We start from the raw sequence: 25,995 nt of genomic DNA on the forward strand, positions 1-25,995 counted from the left end.
CCATTATTGAAGGAAGCAAGTGTTATCATCTTACAGCTCAGAGTTAAAACTGCTCACTAACGTGAGAGATGGCACTGGGATCGAACTGGGCTTTGGCTGGGAAGTCCTGTATTTGTCATCACGGGATATGCTGGGGGATAGATGGCCTTTGAGCAAGAGGCAGTGACTGATGTGAAGTTACAAGCTCTGGGCTCATCTTCAATCTGCTGTTTGGGGAGCAGCAGGCTGCGGTGGCCAACTCCCTGGTCTGGCCTGGTCTTTTCTGTAGCTGATTTGGAGCCCCCCGCCCCCACTCCTGTGAAGGCAGCTGGGACTCATGTGCCTGAGGATATATAGAAGGACCTGGCCACAGTGCCATGTTGATCTCAGACACAGTAAACCCCCCCACCTTTTTTTTAAGAAAAACCGGGAGAGAGAGAAAGGAACATCAAGCTGCTCCTGTATGTACCCAGACTGAGAAATTGAACTGGCAACATCCGTGCTCCCGGACAGCACTCCAGAGCTATCTGGCCAGGGCTTAACCTTTACTGATCCTTCAGAGAGAGGGAGGGGAGGGGAAAGGGAAGGGAAGTATTTAGTGTTACACTCAGTCATGCATTTTTTTGGTTGCTTCCTGTGTGGGCCCTGGCCAGGATTGAAACCCACAAACTTGTTGTTTCAGGATGACATTCTCAATATACTGAGCTAACTGGCCAGGGCCACAGCATACCGTTTTTGTATAAAACAAAAGCGAGACACTGGAGGGACCACCACCAAAGCAAAGACAACAACTAGGATCAAACAAGAGATTATCTTTTTTTTTTTTTTTTCTGAAGCTGGAAACGGGGAGAGACAGACAGACTCCCGCATGCGCCCGACCGGGATCCACCCGGCACGCCCACCAGGGGCGACGCTCAGCCCACCAAGGGGCGATGCTCTGCCCCTCTGGGGCGTCGCTCTGCCTCGACCAGAGCCACTCTAGCGCCTGGGGCAGAGGCCAAGGAGCCATCCCCAGCGCCCGGGCCATCTTTGCTCCAATGGAGCCTTGGCTGCGGGAGGGGAAGAGAGAGACAGAGAGGAAGGAGGGGGGGGTGGTGGAGAAGCAAACGGGCGCTTCTCCTGTGTGCCCTGGCTGGGAATCGAATCCGGGTCCCCCGCACGCCAGGCCAACACTCTACCGCTGAGCCAACCGGCCAGGGCCCAAACGAGAGATCAGATCAACCTTTTCAAACCCTTGGCTTTCCATTGAAAGCATCTTACTCTCTCCCACCCTGACATCCAAACAGAGGCCTTGCTCACAAGTCTACATGATCAGACCCATTCCTCTTCTAGGCTCTATATTTCAGGGTCCAAGAGACGGGGAAATACCAGCTTCTCTGATGATAAGACAGTTGTTCACAAGTTGTGCACCTTTCCCACTGAACAAAAGTGTCCTGCAGGAAGTCCAGGTATTGAACATCATTCTGGCCAGATGCTGTGGAAGAGCAGAGATCTATGACACTCCTTGTTCCTGAGGAAGTTAACATCTCAGCTCAGTCTCCCGTGGTCCAATGTAACAACCCAGTATAGGGCATCTTTAGGCTTTGGTAGAGATGCTCTGGGAAACTATCACAGTTCGGCCTGCTCACCAAAAGCGCTGTTTTTGCAGCTGGGAAACCCAGTGGCAACTGTGGGACAGAGCCATGTGCTGTGAACCAGGAAGTACAGAGATGTTTTAAGCTATGATGTGTGTCCCCAAGGTGGAGACAACTTGATCTGGAGATAAGAGCTTCTATGAATAGTAATAAAAGGGCAGCCAGAAAAGTCACAAGACAATATGCGATTGTCCAATGCGTGGTGGCTGCCATGAGTTAAGGGAATCAGAACCCTTCACAGAGGAAGAAGGACTTGATAGGATGAGCAGGATTTTAATTTGGGGAGTGCCTTCCTGGTTATGAATGGCCTGCCATACAGGGGTCAGGAGAGCAGTTATAGCTGGAGGAATGTCAACACTCAGGTTTTCCATACATGCATGAAGAGGCTGAACCAAGTCCGTGGGAAAAGGCTACATTGGGAAAGAAGGCTCGACAGCACTTGGTGAGGGGGAAGGAGGAGAAGTGTGGAGATTTTTGGTCTGGGTGACTCAGAAGAGAGATCAGAAAGAAATGCCAGTTTAGGAGCTGCACAGAGCAAACAGCGAGAAGGCCAAAAACAAACGGGAACATACCCAGTGCGCATGAGTGGCATATAGGGACCTGAACTTCCAGTGATTTTCCACCTCCATGCTGCTGTTGGCACAGCTGTGGGCATCCCTCCAACTCCCAGGTAGCCAGGTGAGCTATGGCTGGAGGCCATCTTTTTACTGGCACCTTTATGTATGACATTCATCATTGTTGAAATAACTTAAGGAAAGTCCAAGAACGCATGGCCAACCAGGAAATCCCAAGGTCTAAAAACAGTACTTCAGGAAGAGCTGGGTTCATTCATAGACCAGCCAGTGGTCTTCTCCAGCTACATCCAACCTCATTCTGATTCCACAAGGCTTTGCCAAGCCTCTTATCCATGCCCAACATGATGTTAGATCTTAAGGCAATATAGAGAATTTCAAGAGAAACACCTAAGAAAAAAATAACCCCAGGAGGCATAATTAAGTGTGAATAAGAAAAGTGAGGGTGTAACAGGTCATCAACAGAGGAGCAGTTGAAGAGTGAAAAGGATATGGAGGCTACAGGAGAAACTGAGCAAAGGCGCGGTGTCTGGAACAGATACAGACTGTGTAGGGATATATGACGCTGAAGTGGGTTGGCGGGTAGTACAAGGTAAATTTAGGTAGTATAGGATTAGATTATTGAAACAAAACAAACAAAATATTAGTTGAATGAATGCCTTCTGTATTCCGGAGCTATATTATAATCTTATTTATAGGCCCTATCACTTAAAAGTAAGTGTTTTCCCATTTTATACAAGTCCATGGCTAGTACATGTTAAAATTAGAATTCCAGCTTCTATCCAGCACCAAAGCCCATTCTCTATATACTGCATTGGTTGGAACTGAGGTCTGGGCCATTTTTTTTAAATTTAATTTATTGGGGTAACACTGGTTAATGGGCCGTTTGGATTCTGCGTTGCAGGCAACTAGAATGTTGGTTGGATCTATTAGAACAAGGCAGTAACAGGTTGGGGTTATGCTAAATTAGAAGGAAAGAACTAGAGGTTATTCAGATGTTCAGTAGGTTGCTTAGACTTAGTGGGGGTGGGAGGATAAAGGAGTGCAAGAAGGTTGATAGCATTTTCTCACTTATGGAAGGGCTATTTAATGAGTGCTTACTATGTGCAGGCAGTGTTTTAAGCACTAGGGAGAGCAGTGGACAAAACTAAGCCTTCCAGAAGCTGATGTAACATACCTTTAGGAACTGAAGCCGTGTGTGATTCATGTTTTGTGCATGCAGCTTTCATTGCTGAAATCAGAAACCTGGCCTCCTCAAAATAAGGTTCAGAATTTAGCATGGCTAACCCTGCCTGTCCCCTCTGAGCAGAGGACATTTTCTCCTTGTTGTGGGTGGGGACAATTAATCCTGCATGGAAGAGCCAACACGCCAGTGACAGGCAGCAGACACCCCAGGTTCTGGAAATAACTTGAACAAACCGCCTCAAATGCAGCAGATTAAATGATCATGAGAAGGTAAAAAAAATGTTGGTTAATCAGGGAAAAGTATGACCCCTAAAGATCAGGGTTTTTTTTAATGTGATTTGAATGTATCCTGCTGGGGGGGGGGGGGCACATTGCCAAAGTGGAGAGGAATCTCTCCTTCCCCCAACTGTTTAGAGGCCATAGGACAGGGAAGTTGGTTTTAAAGGAAGCCCTTTGAGCCCTCTTTTGTTCCTTATTCTTGAATTCTCAAGAGGAATTTTATTTAGTTTTCCGTTACAATACTCAACATAGTGCTGCCTCCTGCTGGAAGTGTTCATTAAAGTAAGGGAAGACGCGTACATCTCAGAAAGTTACTCCATTCCATTTGTTTAGGTGAAGGAAAGTGAAGGTGCCACATGCATTCTAGACCAGAGTGCACTTCTCCACATTAGCTTAAGATTATGACGCTGGACTCTCATCCTCTGAGAAGAATACTGAGAGCGTTTTCCAGGTAAGGTGACCAGAGGTGTTCTGCAGGCAGAAACTGGGTAGAGAACACTCCTGTGCTGCTCCCTCCTTTGGGACAAGCAAGTTAGAACCCTGCCTCCTTCCTCCAGCCAAACAGCCATGCGTACAGCCATACTGCCCTCTGACCCTCAACCCTCCACTCGCCAGCAGTAACCAGGTGGTTCTAACCACCAAGGCACTCCACCTAGCATCAAAGTTTATCCTTTTAGGGCTCTCCTCAACTCAAGCTTCCACCATCAAGTCACATATAAACCTTTTCCTAGGCACTCCACCCTGTCACGGGAGAAGCAAGACTGCCTTCTGAAAGCACAGTCAGGACTCGATTGTTAAAAACTCCTCCCTTAGCCTTTATAGGATAAGTTCAGATTTACATCATTATTATGGCTATAAGTGAGTCACTCAGGTAATCCCCAGTTCCTGGATAGTTTCGGCGTCAGAACCTTCAGGGACCACCAAGACCATCCACAGCTGTACTTCCTAGCTCCTGAGCTGAGCCTCTTAACTGAGACAAGGACATTTACAGTACACTGGAAAGCTCTGAGTTCCTAGACGAGAGCATTGACACCCAAATACTCTGTGAGCCTGATGGACTTGGCCACACTCTTCCTTACTCAACTCGCTGACCAGGTATGCTAGGGCTGCCGGTCTGGTCTGGGGAAAGAATAGCATGACTTTAGCCGTCCTTTCCTCTGTAGATGGTATCTAAACCAGATCAGCTCTTTTGCACTGCCCAGAGGCAGAGACTTTTTTCTGTGGGCACTTTGTAATGTGTGTGCCCTCTGGTCCACCACCTCTACCTATTCAGCCCTAGTTTCGGGAGATCTCAAACCGCGAAGGAGTAAATTAGCACGAGTATTCTTGGCAGTAGTCAGGATACAGTTGAAAATGCCACTCAACCTTGAGTTCCTCTGTTGACAGGATGTTCTATTTAGAACTATCAGCTACTGCCTCCTCTCTCCCTCCTGGAGACTCCAGTTCTTTCTTTCTTAGGGCAGATTTGACAGCTTCCTTCCTGTTCCTGCAGGGTTGAGAATGGGCCATCACAAACAGGACATTATCAGCCTAAAGGAGATCCTGACCTGTCAGACAGCTGGCCTGCCGTGTGTAGCACTGACACAGGTGCTACATTGAGTGTATGTGACCAGATGGGTATTTGGACCCAGTGTAACGTGAGTTGCAAAGGGCCCTGGCTTTGGACCTACATTATGAAAATGTAAATATCTGAATGAGTAACTATATTGAAGTCTGTGGTTCAGTCAGAACCTTCCTTTTGTAGCTCCCTAAGGACAGATGAGGTGAGGCGGAGGTGTCGAAGGATCAGCCAGGGCGGACTGGAGTGGGAAATCCTGAAACACGAAGATTCAGGTCTGGTAATCCTCACGAGGAGATAAAACTACACAAGCAGGGCTCGAGAGGCAGTAGAACTGAGAACATTGATGGAGCATTTGAGATCTCGCATTCTAACATATGTCATCAGTTTGGTTCAAATAAACTCCTATAAACATTCAAAGAAGAAGAAGAAGAAGAAGGAGAAGGAGAAGGAGAAGGAGAAGAAAGAACACTTTTGTAAAGCCCTTATTCTGATTTGAGCAACACGTGCACTGTTGAACATTTGGAAACTAGAGAGAGAAGAATAAGAAGCTGTCTTTATAAACCCAGCACTCAAGAATGACAACTGTGAGCATCTGAATACTGTATTTGAGAGAGGAGAATGGGCTCTGTATTTTCGCCACAGCAAGGCAATGAGTTCCCTCCAGCTGGCTGCTGTATCCAGTCTGCCTCGTAAACTCGGAGACCTAAAGTAACCACATAGGATGGTCTGAAATGAAAACTTCCTCACTGAAAGTGCGTCGCGGCGGGTAGTCATGTCCTAGGTTGGTATCTTCTCTGACAAACGTCAATCTGTATCTAACTGAGCCTGTTGTCTTTTTTCATCAGCGATAACCTACCTTTGTAACGTCAGGTAATTTCCTTTTCTCCAGACCCCTCACTGTACCAGAGCAGAGACCACGAAACTTCTCATTGTTATTGCTATTGTGTTTTTAACTTCTAACTATCCTGTACCCACAAATGTAAAAGAAGTCTGTGTCTATTCTTTTTACTTTTTATCCAATCCCAGAGATTTCCCCACTTTGCTTTCTCCCACCTCCCTCATCTACCACCAATGAATTTCCTGTACCCCTACGCCTCCTCCTTTGATTGTAATGCATAAAATAAGGTGTAAAACTGCCATTCTCTGGTGCATTTTCTCAATCTGTGGAGATTTTGCTTTCCTGCAATTATCAGTCTGGCTCAAATAAACTCAAAAAAATTCTCTACACGTTTAAACGTTGCTTATGTTGACAATAGTTACAAATGACATCTTTATTCCTTCCTCCTTCCCTCTGGTCTCAGGAGATCAATAGATTCCCTTCTTGACATCAAGTCTAACTTTTCTATCTCTGCAAGTTGACTCAGCCCCCTTCTTTATCAACCATCATCTCTCTTATATTCTTTCTTCTTTCTTTCCTTTCTCCCTCCCTTCCTCCCTTCCTTCCTTCCCTCCTTCCTTCCCTCTTCTTCCTTCCTTCCTTTCTTTCTTTCTCTTTCCTTCCTTCCTTCCTTCCTTCCTTCCTTCCTTCCTTCCCTCCCTCCCTCCTTTTCTTTCTTTCTTTCTTTCTTTCTTTTTCCTTCCTTCCTTCCCTCCCTCCCTCCCTCCTTTTCTTTCTTTCTTTCTTTCTTTCTTTCTTTTTCCTTCCTTCCTTCCTTCCTTCCTTCCTTCCTTCCTTCCTTCCTTCCTTCCTTCCTTCCTTCGTCAGTCTTTCTTCTTCCCAAGAGAGAGACAGAAAAACAGACAGAAAGGGAAAGAAATGAGAAGCATCAACTCATAGTTGTGCCACTTTAGTAGTTCATTAATTGCTATTCATACATGCCTTGACCCGGGGGCTCCAGTCAAGCCAGTGACCCCTTGCTCAAGCCAGCAACCTTTAGGCTCAAGCCAGTGACCAAGCATGGACTCAAGCTGGTGACCCCACACTCAAGCTGGTAAGCCTGAGCTCAAGCCAGATGAGTCTGCACTCAAGCCAGTGACCTCGGGATTCTGAGCTTGGGACCTCAGCATCCCAGGTTGACACTCTATCCACTGCACCACCACTGATCAGGCTTTCCTATATTTTCAAGCTCTCAATCCCTACTGATGAATAAAACTGTTTCATCAGCCTATTCCCTAACCCTTCATTGCCTTCCAGTTACTATCCAATTGTTCTCGTTCCTTCAGAGCCAAACATTTGCTTAGGGACTATTTCAAACACACCAAAACAGTGCAGAGAATCATGCAACAAAAACACACTCACAAACACCAGCATTTTGCTACATTGACTCAGGTTTTTTCTTTATAGAAAAGGGTAGTAAAGGGTAAAGGGGACCACATATATGACAACAGATGGTTTGATTTTGGGTGGTGAGCACATAATGCAATGTACAGATCACGTCAGTGGTGGGATACAGCTGGTTTGCACCACTTTGGCAGAACTGATACCTAATTTTTTGTTGAGTTTGGCAAATCGGTTGTTAAAATAGCACTTGTAATCAGGGTTCTTTCTAAGGTGGGCGTCTGGGCAGCTGCCCAATGTATAAATCACAAATTTACATTCCTTACCCCCCCCCTTTTTTTGTATTTTTCTGAAGTTGGAAACAGGGAGGCAGTCAGACAGATTCCTGCATACACCTGACCGGGATCCACCCGGCATGCCCACCAGGGGGCGATGCTCTGCCCATCTGGGCCGTCACTCTGCCGCAACCAGAGCCATTCTAGTGCCTGAGGCAGAGGCCACAGAGCCATCCTCAGCGCCCGGGTCAACTTTGCTCCAATGGAGCCTTGGCTGCAGGAGGGGAAGAGAGAGACAGAGAGGGAGGGTGCTTCTCCTGTGTGCCCTGGTCGGGAATCAAACCTAGGACTCCTGCATGCCAGGCCAATGCTCTACCACTGAGCCAACCGGCCGGGGCCATTTCCTTACTCCTTTTAAACATTTCTCTGTGCAACAGCATATTCTAAGCGCCCACAGTAATGTCCTTTCTGTCCATAGGTGAAAAAAATTGCAAGTGAGGATGCCCATCAAGAAGCAATATGAAAATATCTTAAATAGCAATTTTATTGTTTTTTTTTTGTTAGGTATTATTTAATATTTTTTCATTAATATTTTAAAACTCTTATAATCTAGTTTTGTGTACCTCTTTTTTTTAAATTTTATTTATTTATTTTTTACAGAGACAGTGAGTCAGAGAGAGGGATAGACAGGGACAGACAGACAGGAACGGAGAGATTTGAGAAGCATCAATCATTAGTTTTTCATTGCGCGTTGCAACACCTTAGTTGTTCATTGATTGCTTTCTCACATGTGCCTTGACCGCAGGCCTTCAGCAGAGCGAGTAACCCCTTGCTCGAGCTAGCGACCTTGAGTCTAGCTGGTGAGCTTTTGCTCAAACCACATGAGCCTGCGCTCAAGCTGGCGACCTCGGGGTCTCGAACCTGGGTCCTCTGCATCCCAGTCCGACGCTCTATCCACTGCGCCACCGCCTGGTCAGGCTGTACCTCTTTTATTGTTCTTGTTTAAGTATTAAATGCATGAAATACTAAACTACCTTTCTGTATATCTTTTTTTATACTTATAATGGTCATCAGGGCAGAGAAGCAGCTGTTAAATTATTTTAATCCGCCCAGATGATTCTCAGTGGTCTGGGGTGCAGGCTTCAAACCTGTAACTGTCTAGCGACAGAGTGGTTCACTTCCTCCTTTCGGGCGCAAAAATAAATAAATAAATAAAATTATTTTAATCCCACCACTGAATCATGTATCATATAAATGTACACTTGAGGCCCTGGCCGGTTGGCTCAGCGGTAGAGCGTCGGCCTAGCGTGCAGAGGACCCGGGTTCGATTCCCGGCCAGGGCACACAGGAGAAGCGCCCATTTGTTTCTCCACCCCTCTGCCGCACCTTCCTCTCTGTCTCTCTCTTCCCCTCCCGCAGCCAAGGCTCCATTGGAGCAAATATGGCCCGGGCGCTGGGGATGGCTCTGTGGCCTCCGCCCCAGGCGCTAGAGTGGCTCTGGTCGCAACATGGCGACGCCCAGGATGGGCAGAGCATCGCCCCCTGGTGGGCAGAGCGTCGCCCCATGGTGGGCGTGCCGGGTGGATCCCGGTCGGGCGCATGCGGGAGTCTGTCTGACTGTCTCTCCCTGTTTCCAGCTTCAGAAATATAAAAAAAAAAAAAAAGTACACTTGAAACCTGTATGATCTTATTAACCAATGTCACCCCAATAAATTTAATAAAATAAATAAAAACTGGAAAGATGTGTCTATAAAATTTAGTTCTACTTCTACCCTCCACTCCTCAATCCATTGCAAAGTGAATTCTGACCCCTTCACTCTACTACTGAAGTCGTTCATGCTTTATTTAAAATGCAGGTGATGCCCCAGGGTTCAGTCACCAGACCACTGCCCTTTGAAAATAATGCTACATCATTGTTTCCCAAATTGAAGAGGTCATCAAATTAGTGTACTGTTGCCTGACCAGGCAGTGGTGCAGTGGATAGAGTGTCGGACTGGGATGTGGAGGACCCAGGTTTGAGACTCCAAGGTCGCCAGCTTGAGCGTGGGCTCATCTGGTTTGAACAAAGCTCACCAGTTTGGACCCAAGGTCGCTGGCTTGAGCAAGGGGTTACTCGGTCTGCTGAAGGCCCACGGTCAAGGCACATATGAGAAAGCAATCAATGAACAACTAAGGCAGTGGTCCCCAACCTTTTTTGGCCACGGACCAGTTTAATGTCAGAAAATATTTTCACTGACCGGCCTTTAGGGTGGGACGAATAAATGTATCACGTGACCTAGACAAGCATCAAGAGTGAGTCTTAGACGGATGTAACAGAGGGAATCTGGTCATTTTTTTTTTAATAATTTTATTTTTTTAATGGGGTGACATCAATAAATCAGGATACATATATTCAAAGATAACAAGTCCAGGTTATCTTGTCGTTCAATTATGTTGCATACCCACCACCCAAAGTCAGATTGTCCTCTGTCACCTTCTATCTTGTTTTCTTTGTGCCCCTCCCCCTCCCCCTTTCCTTCTTCCTTCCCCCCCCCCCCCGTAACCACCACACTCTTATCAATGTCTCTTAGTTTCACTTTTATGTCCCACCTACGTATGGAATAATACAGTTCCTGGTTTTTTCTGATTTACTTATTTCGCTTCGTATCATGTTATCAAGATCCTACCATTTTGCTGTAAATGATCCGATGTCATCATTTCTTATGGCTGAGTAGTATTCCATAGTGTATATGTGCCACATCTTCTTTATCCAGTCATCTATTGATGGGCTTTTTGGTTGTTTCCATGTCCTGGCCACTGTGAACAATGCTGCAATAAACATGGAGCTGCATGTGTCTTTACATATCAATGTTTCTGAGTTTTGGGGGTATATACCCAGTAGAGGGATTGCTGGGTCATAAGGTAGTTCTATTTTCAGTTTTTTGAGGAACCACCATACTTTCTTCCATAATGGTTGTACTACTTTACATTCCCACCAACAGTGTATGAGGGTTCCTTTTTCTCCACAGCCTCTCCAACATTTGCTATTACCTGTCTTGCTAATAATAGCTAATCGAACAGGTGTGAGGTGGTATCTCATTGCCGTTTTGATTTGCATTTCTCTAATAGCTAAAGAAGATGAGCATCTTTTCATATATCTGTTGGCCATTTGTATTTCTTCCTGGGAGAAGTGTCTGTTCATATCCTCTTCCCATTTTTTTTATTGGATTGTTTGTTTGTTTGTTGTTGAGTTTTATGAGTTCTTTGTATATTTTGGATATTAGGCCCTTATCTGAGCTGTTGTTTGAAAATATCATTTCCCATTTAGTTGGCTTTCTATTTATTTTGTTATCAGTTTCTCTTGCTGAGCAAAAACTTCTTAGTCTGATGTAGTCCCATTCATTAATTTTTGCCTTCACTTCTCTTGCCTGTGGAATCAAATTCATAAAATGCTCTTTAAAACCCAGGTCCATGAGTTGAGTACCTGTTTCTTCTTCTATGTACTTAATTGTTTCAGGTCTTATGTTTAGATCTTTGATCCATTTTGAGTTAATTTTAGTAAAGGGGAACAAACTGTAGTCCAGTTTCATTCTTTTGCATGTGGCTTTCCAGTTTTCCCAGCACCATTTATTGAAGAGGCTTTCTTTTCTCCATTGTGTGTTGTTGGCCCCTTTATCAAAAATTATTTGACTATATATATGTGGTTTTATTTCTGGACTTTCTATTCTGTTCCATTGGTCTGATTGTCTATTTTTCTGCCAATACCATGCTGTTTTGATTGTCGTGGCCCTATAATAGAGTTTGAAGTCAGGTATTGTAATGCCCCCAGCTTCATTCTTTTTCTTTAGGATTGCTTTGGCTATTTGGGATTTTTTATAGTTCCATATAAATCTGATGATTTTTTGCTCTATTTCTTTAAAAAACGTCATTGGAAGTTTGATGGGAATTGCATTAAATTTGTATATTGCTTTGGGTAATATAGCCATCTTGATTATATTTATTCTTCCTAGCCAAGAACAAGGTATATTCTTCCATCTCATTATATCTTTTTTGATTTCCCTTAACAATGGTTTATAGTTTTCATTATATAAGTCCTTTACATTCTTTGTTATGTTTATTCCTAAGTATTTTATTTTTTTTTGTTGCAATCGTGAAGGGGATTATTCTTTTGAGTTCGTTCTCAATTGTTTCATTATTGGCATATAGAAAGGCTATTGACTTCTGTATGTTAATTTTGTATCCTACGACCTGACTGTATTGGCTTATTGTTTCTAGTAGTCTTTTTGTGGATTCTTTGGGGTTTTCAATGTATAGGATCATATCATCTGCAAAAAGTGATACCTTTACTTCTTCTTTTCCGATATGGATGCCTTTTATTTCTTTGTTTTGTCTGATTGCTCTGGCTAGAACCTCTAGTACCACATTAAATAAGAGAGGAGAGAGTGAACAACCCTGTCTTGTTCCTGATTTAAGGGGGGAAAGCCTTCAGTTTAGTGCCATTTAATATGATGTTAGCTGATGGTTTATCATATATGGCCTTTATCATGTTGAGATATTTTCCTTCTATACCCATTTTGTTGAGAGTCTTAAACATAAAATTGTGTTGTATTTTATCGAAAGCCTTTTCTGCATCTATTGATAAGATCATGTGGTTTTTGTTCTTTGTTTTGTTGATATGGTGTATTACGTTAACCGTTTTACGTATGTTGAACCATCCTTGAGATTCTGGGATGAATCCCACTTGATCATGATGTATTATTTTTTTAATATGTTGTTGTATTCGATTTGCTAGTATTTTGTTTAGTATTTTAGCATCTGTATTCATTAGAGATATTGGTCTGTAGTTTTCTTTTTTTGTGCCATCCTTGCCTGGTTTTGGTATGAGGGTTATGTTGGCCTCATAAAATGTGTTTGGAAGTATTGCTTCTTCTTCAATTTTTTGGAAGACTTTGAGTAGAATAGGAACCAAGTCTTCTTTGAATGTTTGGTAAAATTCGCTGGTATAGCCGTCAGGGCCTGGACTTTTATTTTTGGGGAGGTTTTTAATGGTTTTTTCTATTTCTTCTCTACTGATAGGTCTGTTTAAGCTTTCTGCTTCTTCTTGACTCAGTCTAGGAAGGTTGTATTGTTCTAGGAATTTATCCATTTCTTCTAGGTTGTTGAATTTAGTGGCATATAGTTTTTCATAGTATTCTACAATAATTCTTTGTATATCTACGGTGTCCGTGGTGATTTCTCCTCTTTCATTTTGGATTTTGTTTATATGAGTTCTTTCTCTTTTTTCCTTGGTAAGTCTTGCCAACGGTTTGTCAATTTTGTTGATCTTTTCAAAGAACCAGCTCCTTGTTTTATTAATTTTCTCTATAGTTTTTCTGTTCTCTATTTCATTTATTCCTGCTCTGATTTTTATTATTTCCTTTCTTCTGCTGGTTTTGGGTTGTCTTTGTTGGTCATTTTTTAAAAATAAAACATTGTCCAGACTTAAATATAAATAAAACAAAAATAATGTAAGTTATTTATTCTTTCTCTGCGAACTGGTACCAAATGGCCCACAGACCAGTACCGGTCCGCGGCCCGGGGGTTGGGGAACCACTGAACTAAGGTTTCCCAACGAAAAACTGATGATTGATGCTTCTCATCTCTCTCCGTTCCTGTCTGTCTGTCCCTATCTATCCCTCTCTCTGACTCTCTCTCTGTCTCTATAAAAAAAAAATCAATGTACTGTCACTACTGGCATTAAAATAAAAAGATGTAATACAAAGTGCAAATTGTTTCATGAATCTTTTCATGAAAAGATTAAAAGAAATTAAATTTCAATTGTAAATAATATAATGTGCACACTGAGTCACACTACAATATGTATTTTTATGTAAGTTGTCATCAAAATATTTAAAAGACATTCTTCTAAATTAGTGGTTACCAAAATTTTGTTTGCACTGTTTATTTTTTATTTTTATTTATTCATTTTAGAGAGGAGAGAGAGAGAGACAGAGAGGAGAGAGAGACAGGGGGGAGGAGCTGGAAGCATCAACTCCCATATGTGCCTTGACCAGGCAAGCCCAGGGTTTCGAACCGGCGACCTCAGCATTTCCAGGTCGACGCTTTATCCACTGCGCCACCACAGGTCAGGCAAGCCCAGGGTTTTGAACTGGCGACCTCAGCATTTCCAGGTCGACGCTTTATCCACTGCGCCACCACATGTCAGTGCATTGTTTATTATTGTAAATTAGCTGCAGAGGATTTCAGGCAGAGTATAAACATTAGCATTTTTTAATAAAACTAAACTAAAATAAAACTAGTGATTTGATACCTGCCATCATCTACTCAAAAAATACATGAATAGTTGAAAATTGTACATCATCTCATTTTCTCTTTAAAATCAGAATTCCATTCTCCTTCCCTAAGATAAAATGTTATATACATATCTATACAATATATAGGCAACACATATGTGTATATATCTTTTCTATACTAGAAAGTATATAATATTCCTTTGCAATAAAGAAATGTATAAAAGTTGAAATTAAAAAAAAATTCCTGCCTGACCAGGCAGTGGCACAGTGGATAGAGCATTGAACTGGGATGCGGAGGGCCCAGGGTTCGAGACCCTGAGGTTGCTAACTTGAGCGCAGGCTCATCTGGTTAGAGCAAAAGCTCACCAGCTTGGACCTAAGGTCGCTGGCTCGAGCAAGGGGTTATTCGGTCTGCTGTAGCCCCACGCTGTAGCCCCATGGTCAAGGCACATAAGAAAAAGCAATCAATGAACAACTAAAGTGTTGCAATGCGCAACGAAAAACTAATGATTGATGCTTCTCATCTCTCCGTTTCTGTCTGTCTGTCCCTTTCTATCCCTCTCACTATCTCTGTAAAAAAAAAAAAAATCCTGCCTGACCTGTGGTGGCGCAGTGGATAAAGCATTGACCTGGAACACTGAGGTTGCCGGTTCGAAATCCTGAGCTTGCCTGGTCAAGGCACATATGGGAGTTGATGTTTCCTGCTCCTTTCCCCCTTCTCTCTCTCTCGTCCCCCACTCTAAAATGAATTAAATAAATAAAACAACTTAAATTTTTTTTTTAAAGTTTCCTGCATCCATAAGGCTTCAATGTTAAAATACTTCTTCTTGTTCGCATTACTGAGTATACAATTGATCAAATAAATATATTATAAATTTGGATAATTAAACATAAAAATTAAAATGTTATTGGAGATTCAACTCTAATGAAACAGAATTTGCTTATTTTTTTAAAATTTATTTACTGCTTTTAGAGTGAATGGAAGGGGGATAGTGGGAGAGGAAGACAGAAATATCTATCTGTTCCCGTATAGGCAGTGCCCAGGGATCAAACCTGCAACCTTTGCATCTGGGGACCACACTAACCAACCGAGCTGTCCAGCCAGGGCACCAACAGTTTTTTTTTAACAATCTAGCAGCTGGTAATTCAGTTAGGTCCTCCTTCAGTTTTGTTGAAAACAAGTTAGCTGAGAATCAATGGGAAATCAAAATATCTCCACTTTTCCCATTGTTTGTGTGGCTGGTGTCCCAGAAGTTTGTACACGCTGGGGTGATACATGATAGTATGATTCGATGCAGGATTAGAAAGGAGTAGTCCTCCACACCCACATTTTTTAAAGTGGGACAGAGGCGCATTCTTGGGCAACTTTTTAGGAATTAGGTGGTCAACACTGATTTCTTGGAAACTTTCCTGGCCCGAATACTTATAGGGGTTTGTATTCTCCAGTTTGAAGACCATGGCTCTGCAGGATTCCACTCCAATGACCTCACCTATCAACTTTGACGCTGATTCCTAGTTCTTACCTGCAGTCCACACCTGTTCCTTCCTCTACAGACCAAGTTCCTCTCAACTCTTAAGGCCCCCTGCACCTGACTCCCTAACTTTCCGGCTTCATTTCCCCCCTTACAGTATTAAGCGGCTTGCAGCTTCTCGACTACAATGTTTCTTGCACCCTACTCACCCCCCACCCCCGGATACGCCATCCACATCCCCTCCCCGGCCCTTGCCTCGCCTCGTAGCTGAGGCTCTAGATTCGGACTTGGTAGGCTCCCACCCATAGCGGCCACTTGGAACCGTGCGCAAAGTGGCAGATCATTAGGGCAGTACAAAAATTAAACTACTTCTGGGGCGGGGCGGGCAGTGCTCGTCTTTCTAGAAGACGCTTCCCACATTTAAAGGTGAAGAACGTTTGCAATGCACACCACAGCGTTCAAGCACGCAGCCAGAGCTCTCTGACCGCCTCATCCGCGCGGTGACTCCAGTGTCCGTCACAAAAACACACAGCGTCCTCCGCTGGAATGAAGTAAGCGCTAGCGGAAATCCCACTCTAAGAGCTTTTTTCAGTACCCGACGCCCCGCCCACTTCTGCCTGCCCGCGGGACCTAAAAGTGGGCCGGGAGTACGCCCCAGTCAAGCAGGCAATGGGCCCACCAAGGGCCTTTACTATTTGAAGGCTACAGAGCCAATCAGCAACTCGCACGAGACGGATAAGAGTATTCTCGCGAGAAGTGTAGGAGGCGGCAGTGATGGCGGCGGCGGGAACTGCACCTACTGGAGTAGGTGCAGCACCTGGCCCAGCGGCGGCTGCAAATGCAACACCAACGGAGGAAGGGGAGACGAAGCCGGTAGTACCGGCAGCAGCCGCTCCAGCCGGGGAAGGGACATCTGCTGCTCCAGCAGCGGAGCCCGGTTCCGGAGAGGCCGAAAGCGGGTAAAACGTCCTGCAACCACAGGAGGACACGGGAAGGGAGGCCCGCCCCTCTTGGAATCCCGCGGCTCCCGGGAACCCTGCTGCCCGCCCCTTCCGAACTTAGGTCCTGCGCCAACGGCTCGCCCTGCCCCCTCCGGGACCGTAGTCCCGCCCTCCGCTTGGCCCGTCCCCTCTGAACTGTAACCTAGACTACGCCCCTTTCTGCACCTTTTAAGGTCTGTAAGAGCCAAGTTTCTTGTCCTGTCTCGGGTGTCTGCACCTCGGCTGGGGGGCTGAAAGCGCAGTCTTCTAGCAGGAACCCTTCAAATGCCCCAGAGAAGAAACCACCTTTGCATTGCCAGGCTGAAAGAAGTGGCAGACCCTCTGCAACAGTGTGAGAGCTGCACGTCTGCGATCCTCTCCCAGAAAATCAATTCCATCCCGTGCAGATTTGTCTGTAAGGTCCAAATAGGCTTCCCTATGCCCCATGGGCCTATGTCTGCCCGAGCCACAATCTTCCTGACCCTGGGCATCGAGCCTGAGAATGGGTTTAGCTGAAAAAGCTGAGTGTGAAGTTGAGCAATACTTTGATCATCATCTTTGGGAATAGGTGTTCTGAGGTTTGTTACTCTTGAAAATTTTTACTTGAGTGCTTTCATTATCTTACAGGGATGCAAACTCTGTTGATGTAAGTGGTGGTTTGGAGACAGAGTCCTCTAATGGAAAAGATACACTAGTAAGTATTTCTATTTGGATGTTTGCAAGGCAGAATAGGTTTTGGTTTTTTAAGTTTTTAAGCGAGTCAGAAATACAATCAGGTAAACTAACATGGTTTTCTAATTGCTTTCTGGACACAGGAAGGTGCTGGGGACACTTCCGAGGTGATGGATACTCAAGCAGGCTCTGTGGATGAAGAGAATGGCCGACAGTTGGGAGAAGTTGAGCTGCAGTGTGGGATATGTACAAAATGGTTCACAGCAGACACCTTTGGCATAGATACCTCGTGAGTATTTTTTGTAAAAATCACTCTGTAAAATAGATCTCAACATGTTCAAGGTGAATAGTTTGTAGACAAATATGTAGTTCTTCCTGTATCTCTAGTAATGAAATTTGAATCAGGAGTTGTTTTAATCTCCTGAGCATGTTTTCTGCCTCCTGAGAGTACAGCCCTAATAGGTATGATGATAAATAGTATCCCTGCTTTTGAGCTTACAACCCTGTTGAGACAAAAACTGTTCAGTTACAAAGTATTATATAAACTAGTGGTTCTCAAACTTTCTAATGCCGTGACCCCGCAATACAGTTCCTCATGTTGCCATGTTGCGGTGACCCTAAACCAAAAAATAATTTTGGTGGCTACTTTATAACTGTAATTTTGCTACAGTTATGATTTGGAATGTAAATACCTGATATGCATTATGTATTTTCCGATGGCTTTAGGCAACCCCCCCGGGGTCGCGACCCACAGGTTGAGAACCGCTGATATAAACAGATTTGAGACAGTGTCTTTAAATTTTGGATTGTGTGTTGTGGGATTGGGGGAAAGGGTTGGTGTATGTGGTGGACAAAGCCTGGTATCAGAAATTTAAGATAACTCTCCATGCCTGGGCCATCCTTTTAGCTTTTGCTTTTAACTCATTCCCTTTAGGTGTCCTGAGTTCTTTCCTCAGCAAAACCTATTTCTAATCTTTTACCTCTTATAGTGGATTAAAATCATTTTATGATTGGTTAAGAATGAAAGGCTTTTTTCCTTATCAACAGCTAGCAAATGACAATTACTAACTCATTGCCTATGGTAGTAATTGTACTGTTGGCTTTCAATGATGTTGCTTATGGTCCATATTATACAAGTAAATTTAGATAAGACTTTATCAAAATAAGACTTCATTGGCCCTGGCCAGGTAGCCCAATTGTTTACAGTGTCATCCAGAAATACCAAGGTTACAGTTTCAATTCTCAGTCAGGATATGTACAAGAATCAACCAATGAATGCATAAATAAGTGGGACAAGTCAGTGTTTCCTCAAATGCTGTAGAGATGGTCACCTGAAGCCTCTGTACTCTTACTGATCATTGTCACCCCATTAAATTTAATTTTTTTTAAAAAAATCAATGTTTCTTTTTTACTTTGCCTTTCTCTCTCTTTAAAACTGGTTTTTAAAATTTTTAAATGAGCCTGACCTGTGGTGGCGCAGTGGTGGATAAGGCGTCGATCTGGAATGCTGAGGTCACTGGTTCAAAACCCTGGGCTTGCCCCACCAAGACACATATGAGAAGCAACTACTACTAGTTGATGCTTCCCGCTCCTCCTCCATTTCTTTCTCTCTCTCTCTCTCTCTCTCTTTCTCTCTAAAAAAATAATAGCAATAAGTCTGCATTATTAAATTAATTTCTTTGGGTGGGATTGTGAAGAATACCCTCATTTGTAATTTGTAGAATGCTTACTAGTTAAAAAGTGAAAGTGGGTTTTAGAAATGCTAATATTCCAATTAACATCTGACTGGTGATTTAGGATAGGATGTTTACGAAAGAAAAAATAACTAAAGGATTAGGAAAAATTGATCTTGGTAGGAAGATCAATAGGGATAATAAACTAGCAAGTAAATGTCACTTAGAAAAGACCTAAAATCTGTCCAGTTTGGCCAACGAAGATTGATTTAAATAGACAGGACCTTTGAAAGGAAATTTACTGGGAGAGGTAACTTGGAGCAATCCAGGGAAGAGTCAAACCACAGTTCAGAGTTTTGGCAGGGACAAGTTTGTACCTGAACTTGAAAAGTTACACCTAAAACCCAATAAAATGGGACAGCTTATCTTATACGCCTGAGAAGAGGAAGTGAACTAGCAGGATGTGAAAAAGGCTGTTGCCCTAAATATCTGATTGTGTTTGAATTCAATAACTGCATTATTTTTGAATTAAATAACGCTACCTACCTACCTCTGAAAAAGTCTTTGCCTTCTGTGAGTTTATCACAACAGGCTGTTTAACGGAAGGGATTCTAGAGAGAAGTAAAGGGACACAGTCTTTTTTATTTATTTAATATTTTTTTTCCTTTTTTTTTTTTTTTGTATTTCTGAAACTGGAAACAGGGAGAGACAGTCAGACAGACTCCCGCATGCGCCCGATGGGATCCACCCGGCACGCCCACCAGGGGCGAGGCTCTGCCCCTCCAGGGCGTTGCTCTGCCACAACCAGAGCCACGCTAGCGCCTGGGGCAGAGGCCAAGGAGCCATCCCCAGCGCCTGGGCCATCCTTGCTCCAATGGAGCCTTGGCTGCCGGAGGGGAGGAGAGAGACAGAGAGGAAGGGGGGGGAGGGGGGGAGAAGCAAATGGGCGCTTCTCCTGTGTGCCCTGGCCGGAAATCGAACCCGGGTCCCCCTCACGCCAGGCCGACGCTCTACCGCTGAGCCAACCGGCCAGGGCCTATTTATTTAATATTTTAATTTTTAAATTGATTTCAGCCTGACCTGTGGTGGCGCAGTGGATAAAGCGTCTACCTGGAAATGCTAAGGTTGCCAGTTCAAAACCCTGGGCTTGCCTGGTCAAGGCACATATGGGAGTTGATGCTTCCAGCTCCTGCCCCCTTCTCTCTCTCTGTCTCTCTCTCTCCTCTCTCTCTCATCTCTAAAATGAATAAATAAAATCTTTAAAAAAAAAAAATGATTTCAGAGAGAGAGAGGTAGGGGAGAGAAAGAAGAACGTTGATTTGTTGTTCTATTTATGCATTCATTGGTTTGTGGATTTTTGGGGGGGTTTTTAGAGGGAGAAAGATGAGAAGTATCAACTCGTAGTTGTACCACTTGGGTCGTTCATTGATTGCTTCTCATATGGGCCTTGATGGCAGGGATGTGGGGTGGGGGAGCTCTAGTCAAGCCAGCAACCTTGGGCTTCAAGCCAGCAACCTTGGGCTTCAAGTCAGTGACCATGGGATCATATTGATGATCCCACACTCAAGCTGGGGACCCTGTGCTCAAGCTGAATGAGCCAGTGCTCAAGCCAGTGACCTCAGGGTTTCGAACCTGGACCTCAGCGTCCCAGGTCGATGCTCTGTCCGCTGTGCCACCACCGGTCAGACAATTGGTTGATCCTTGTATGTGCCCTGACCAGGGATCCAACCAGCAAGCTTGACGTATCTGGATGATACTCGAACTAACTGAGCTATTTGGCCAAGCAGGAAACTCAGTCTTAACTTTCATAAAAATGTTTCTTAATTCCTTGACTGGTAGCCATGGGCACACACTTGGGAACCTTCTTTTGGAGGATGCCTTAAGCTAGTTTCAGCAGAGTCCAAGATAAACCTGTCTTTATTTTGATTTTTTCTCTTCCAACTTAAACCAATCTTTCATTTTTCTGTTACTTTTTGTTTCGAGACTGCGTTCTCCCTGTCTGATCTCTCAGTGCCGCCGCCACCATGCTTTCCTTCTCTACCGCATCAGTTTCTCAGGCCCTGCCATAGGCAGTCTCTCTCCTTCTGCTGGCTTCTCCTCTGTCTGCAGACAGACAGGTTTTATCTTGCCCCTGAATTCCCCTCTCCCAGAGATTCCTCTGTGATACAAGCTGTCTTACGTGGGGAGAACTCCACTTCCGGAGCACCTCCCAATCCCCATTCATTCTCTCAGCCACCACGCGTTACCGGTTTTCTCCTTTTCTACATTTGCTTGCCGTTTTCATTTGTATTAATATCACTCTTGGTGAAGCCTTTTTTTACCTTCTGTTGGGACTGTTTTTATATACAAAAGCTTTTTATATATATTTGGCTTTTCTGATCTGTTCTTCCCTTCAGACCCATGCTGTTATTAAACTTATTTGAACCATGTCATTCCCCTTCAACAACTATCCATTACCCACCTGAAGGCCTCATACTTTCTACATTTCAAGCTTTATTTTTTTACCAAATCCTCTCTCCTGGACAAACTTAATACCAGTGTGCCTCTCTGCCATTTAGTTTGTTACTTTCTCGTCTCTACACATAGTTCACCTATAGAAAAGAAAAATGACTCATCCTTCTAAATCTAGTTTATAACTTAAATCTTGGAAAAAATTTTCCTAACTCTTAAATTCAGAGATACTACTTAGGTCCTTTAAATTCTTACAGACTAATTACCATCTGTAGGATTCATTTGGTAATGGGACAAGTAATGTTTTGTGATTTCTTTGTCGTCTTCTTGAATAATTATTTACATTTTTAAATAATGTTTTCATACATTCTCTCCACTCTTTCCAACAATATAATATGGCACTATAAAGAGATATTTAAAGATAACTAAAATGACAAATATTTAAATATAAATTTATTTACTTATTTATTTTTTAATTTATTGATTGATTTTAGCCAGAGAGGAAGGGAGAGAAAGAGAGACAGACAGGAACATCAATCTGTCCCTGTAGGTGCCCTGACCGGGGATCAAACCGGCAACCTCTGAGCTTCAGCCCGATGCTCTACCCAACTGAGCTATCCGGCCAGGGCGTAAATATAAATATATTTAAAGAGACTACTTTGTCTTCTTCCACAGCTCATCTGGCATACTCTTTTTGGATACTCAAACTATACTGCTCACAAAAATTAGGGGATATTTTATGGCTTCATATCCATTTTGAAATATTCCCTAATTTTTGTGAGCAGTATATAATGATCTAGCTCAGAAAAGGTGCCAATGGGAACATTCCAAATGCTGAATTATCCACTATGCTAGATAATATCTTATTAAATATTTGTGACATCTCTCGGTTCCTGCTGTCACCATTGCAGAGGCCTCCCTGATCTCTTGCTTTTCTGCTTTCCCTTGGCTTTTCTTGTGGCTTGCCTATCTTGGTGAGACACCAATAAACAGAATGGCCCAGCAAAAATAAAAAAAAAAAAAAATTGTGACAAAATAATTTTGCTATTTGTAAAAACAATAGCCATGTTTTGATTCTGGTGACCGTTTTAAGTTTTAAAGTTATATTAATATATTAACATTACTGTATAATTTTCACTATTGTTTTACTTCTCATAAAGAAGTGTGTGTTCCAAAGTTCACTAATGTTTTTACAATTTGACTGTTCTACAGATCCTGTCTACCTTTCATGACCAACTACAGTTTTCACTGCAATGTGTGCCATCATAGTGGGAATACCTATTTCCTCCGGAAGCAAGCAAGTAAGACAGAAATACTCAGAATTACTGCAAAAGAATTGTCTTCTGGTTACTAGGAAGGAAAAAGGATTTGGGCTTGCAGAATCAGGGAACCCTTGCCTGGTAGCTAGTAAAAGATGCATTGGAGTTTAGCTCTGAATAATAGCTATTGTCCATTTCAGATCAGTTGATTACTTTTTGGTGCTATAATTGTTAATTTGTAGACCATATAGTTGAATATTCTTTTGGTAAGAAAATCTAGATAACTTTTTCTTGTTGTTTCTGATAGACTTGAAGGAAATGTGCCTTAGTGCTTTGGCCAACCTAACGTGGCAGTCCCGAACACAAGATGAGCATCCAAAAACAATGTTCTCCAAAGATAAGGTAGAAATTGCAATTAATGTTATTACAGTTATACCAAAGAATCAGGTGGAACGCCTACAAATACTCTTTAACAATAAGTACTTTCCCTCCAATATTTATGAATATATTATTAGATTCAGTGGTTACGTTGTTCTTATTACATGCAATTTTCTAACTTCCTAGTGTGTGTACATTATGTCACTGATCTTAGCTATTAGTAGGATGAATCCTTAAAGTTTTAGTTGGCTTTATAGAAGCAAATAACTGTCTAGCCGACAGTTAATAATCAGAGCTCCAGGTGAACCCTTTCAGCCTTGCTGAGCTGTTTTTTATAGATTCCATCATAGATTTTTGTCATGGGAAAAGGAGGTCAGTTTACGCATGCCTCTTATTTAAAACAATGATTTTTTATTACTAAACTGGAAAAACATGATTGAAGTCAGAATTTTAAATTAGATGATAGTTCTATCCATGAGTCCTTCCTATGGTGATTCATGGTAAGAAGTATGAAAATTAAGTAAATTTTGTAATGATGGAGATTACTTTGTGACCTAATACTCATTTAAAACAAACAAGTTTTATCTAATGAAGCTTACCCTCTGATCTTTTCCTTCTGCACTCTGACATTTTCTATTCTAGTCTATAGAATAGTTTTTACCAATAATCTACTAATAGTTAGCAGCCTACAGTTTGAAAGACACTGGTATAGGATGTGTAATGAGATCAACATAGTCAGGATCAGACTTAGGTCAAAGGCCTTTTCTACTGACAGAGAAACTAGGACTTAATCCTGTAAGCTGCAGGAGTCAGCAGAGGGTCCCCTCCCAACGTACTTTTTTTTCCCTGCATTAAAAGTGGCTTAAAAGGAGGTGTGCTGTGTTAGATTTGTTTTTTTCTCTTAGTTTATTTTTTCCCAGATTATTATTTTGAAATTTTCAAACATACAGAAAAATCCAAATTGTACAATGAACATCTGTTTATTCATCACCTAGATTTGCCAATTAATATTTTGCTACATTTGCTTTATCTCCCCATATCTATCCTTTCCCCTCTATGCTATATGAGACCAAATTAGACATTATAATTTACCCAATATTGTCTCATAACCACTATATGGTAACCATGCTTAAAAATTTTTGGCCTTGGCTGGCTAGCTCAGTGGCATCGGCCCAGCCTGTGGAAGTCCCGGGTTCGATTTCCAGCCAGGGCACACAAGAAAAGCACCCATCTGCTTCTCCACCCTTTTCCCTCTGCTTTCTCTATCTCTCTCTTCCCCTCTTGCTGCCAAGGTTCCATTGGAGCAAAGTTGGCTCGTGCTGAGGATGGTTCCATGGCCTCCGCCTCAGGCGCTAGAATGGCTCTGGTTGCAGTGGAGCAACACTCCAGATGGCAGAGCCTCGCCCCCTGGTGGGCTTGCCGGGTGGATCCTGGTCAGGCGCATGTGGGATTCTGTCTCTGCCTCCCCACTTCTCACTTCAGGAAAAAAAAAATTTTTTTTTTTTTTAATGTTAGTGCAATACAGCTATCTAATATATACAATTTGTATTCTGCTATATACAGTGTATGGGGTGGGCAAAAGTAGGCTTACAGTTGTATGTGAAGTATAGTTTATTATTGTATTATTATTATTGTACTGTTGTATTATAACTGTAAACCAACGTTTGCCCACTCACCCCTATATATATATTTTTTGGTGTTATTATTGTCTTTATTTATTTACTTCTTCTTAAGTGAGAAGTAGGGAGGCAGAGTGACAGACTCCCACATGTGTCCCGACCAGGATCCACCCTGCAAGCCCCATATGGGAAGGGAGGGAGTACTTTGCCCATCTGCGGCCTTTGCTCAATTGCTTAGCACAAAGCCATTCAGCCATTCTCAGCGCCCCGGGCCAACTTGCTCCAACTGAGCCATGGCTGCAGGAGAGGGAGAGAGAGAGAGAGAGAGAGAGAGAGAGAGAGAGAGAGAGAGAGAGAGAAAGGGTAAAGGTGGAGGAGCAAATGGTCACTTCTCCTGTGTCCCCTGACCTGTAATTGAACCTGGGATGTCCATACACTGGGCTGATACTCTACCACTGAGCCAGCTGGCCAGGACCATTATTGTCTTAATATATCCTTCATCGTTTTTCCTTCTGTCCAGAATTTGATCAAGGATTGCACATTACATTTAGTTGTAATGTTTCTTTTGTCTGTTATCTGGGATTATTTTTTGACATTTAAAATTTTAAAGGAAAAAATGTTTTTGAGGGACCTAAACAGTTTTAGCATGATGTTCCCAATTTGCATGTCAACCAATGGTTGTTTGTGCCAATTCAAGGCCAATAGGAATCCCCAATTTGGGGTGCAGTGAAGAAGGAAACTTTATTTAGCGCAAAACAGCTCAACTGTGATAAGGACAGCTGTGAAACAGCTTAGCTATGAAACAGCCCTGGGGCCGGACCCCTCTCCAGCTAGACTGCTCTGCTTTGCTCTGCTCCATAGACATCTTTTCTGTTTTAGCTCAGCCAGAGAGCTGTGATCTTCAGTAGAAAGGAAAAATACACTCTGAATAACTGGGGAGCTGGCTTATGTGGATAGCAGTCCCCACCCCAGGTTCTTGATTGGTCTTTTCTCAATGCAAATGAGGATTTGAAATCCTTTGTTTGATTGGCCCAAAAAGCACTTTCCTTATTGGTCAGAATAGAGTTGCTGTGGTTGGTTGGAGCTACACAGCTCTGATTGGATGAGGAAAGGCTCACTCAGTCCTATTGGTTAAAAGAGGGTTCCAGGAACCTTTTTAAGGGCTGGCTCAGATGGCAAAAACACAGTGCAGACAGACAGTTCAGTGCAGACGTGTCCGTGAAGTACGGCATACTGAGAGGGCCCTGTATAGAAGATGGCTGCTAGGCTGTTAGCCACCAGGAGCCCTTCTTAGTAGGTATCTTCTTTCTCAGGGTTCACAACATTTATCTGATTGTTTCTTCATGATTGGGTTCAGATGAAACATTTTTGGCAAAATATTGATGATAATGTGTGGTTTTTTGTTGTTTTTTCTTTGTATTTTTCTGAAGCTGGAAACGGGAGAGACAGTCAGACAGACTCCTGCATGCGCCCGACGGGGATCCACCCGGCACGCCCACCAGGGGCGAAGCTCTGC

At 43.1% G+C, this 25,995-nt stretch overlaps 1 protein-coding gene and 1 non-coding gene across 9 annotated transcripts in view; both read left to right on the plus strand.

Moving 5' to 3' along the window:
- Nucleotides 1-8,810: 8,810 nt before the first annotated feature.
- Nucleotides 8,811-8,897, plus strand: TRNASTOP-UCA (transfer RNA opal suppressor (anticodon UCA)). The gene has a single exon. It is a non-coding gene; the product is annotated as a tRNA-Sec (tRNA).
- Nucleotides 8,898-16,214: 7,317 nt separating this feature from the next.
- Nucleotides 16,215-25,995, plus strand: part of ASH2L (ASH2 like, histone lysine methyltransferase complex subunit) — a 32,794-nt gene continuing 23,013 nt past the window's right edge. For 4 of the 8 annotated variants that reach the window (XM_066235556.1, XM_066235560.1, XM_066235561.1 and 1 more), the window contains exons 1-5: nucleotides 16,215-16,406; nucleotides 17,055-17,121; nucleotides 17,237-17,388; nucleotides 22,436-22,524; nucleotides 22,790-22,884. In XM_066235556.1, the coding sequence (XP_066091653.1) occupies nucleotides 16,222-16,406; nucleotides 17,055-17,121; nucleotides 17,237-17,388; nucleotides 22,436-22,524; nucleotides 22,790-22,884 (588 nt within the window). In that variant the 5' untranslated portion in view covers nucleotides 16,215-16,221. The other 4 variants (XM_066235557.1, XM_066235559.1, XM_066235563.1 and 1 more) reach the window with 3 other exon arrangements.

The sequence above is a fragment of the Saccopteryx bilineata genome, chromosome 6, assembly GCF_036850765.1.
Source record: "Saccopteryx bilineata isolate mSacBil1 chromosome 6, mSacBil1_pri_phased_curated, whole genome shotgun sequence".
In the NCBI taxonomy this organism is placed as follows: Eukaryota; Metazoa; Chordata; class Mammalia; order Chiroptera; family Emballonuridae; genus Saccopteryx; species Saccopteryx bilineata.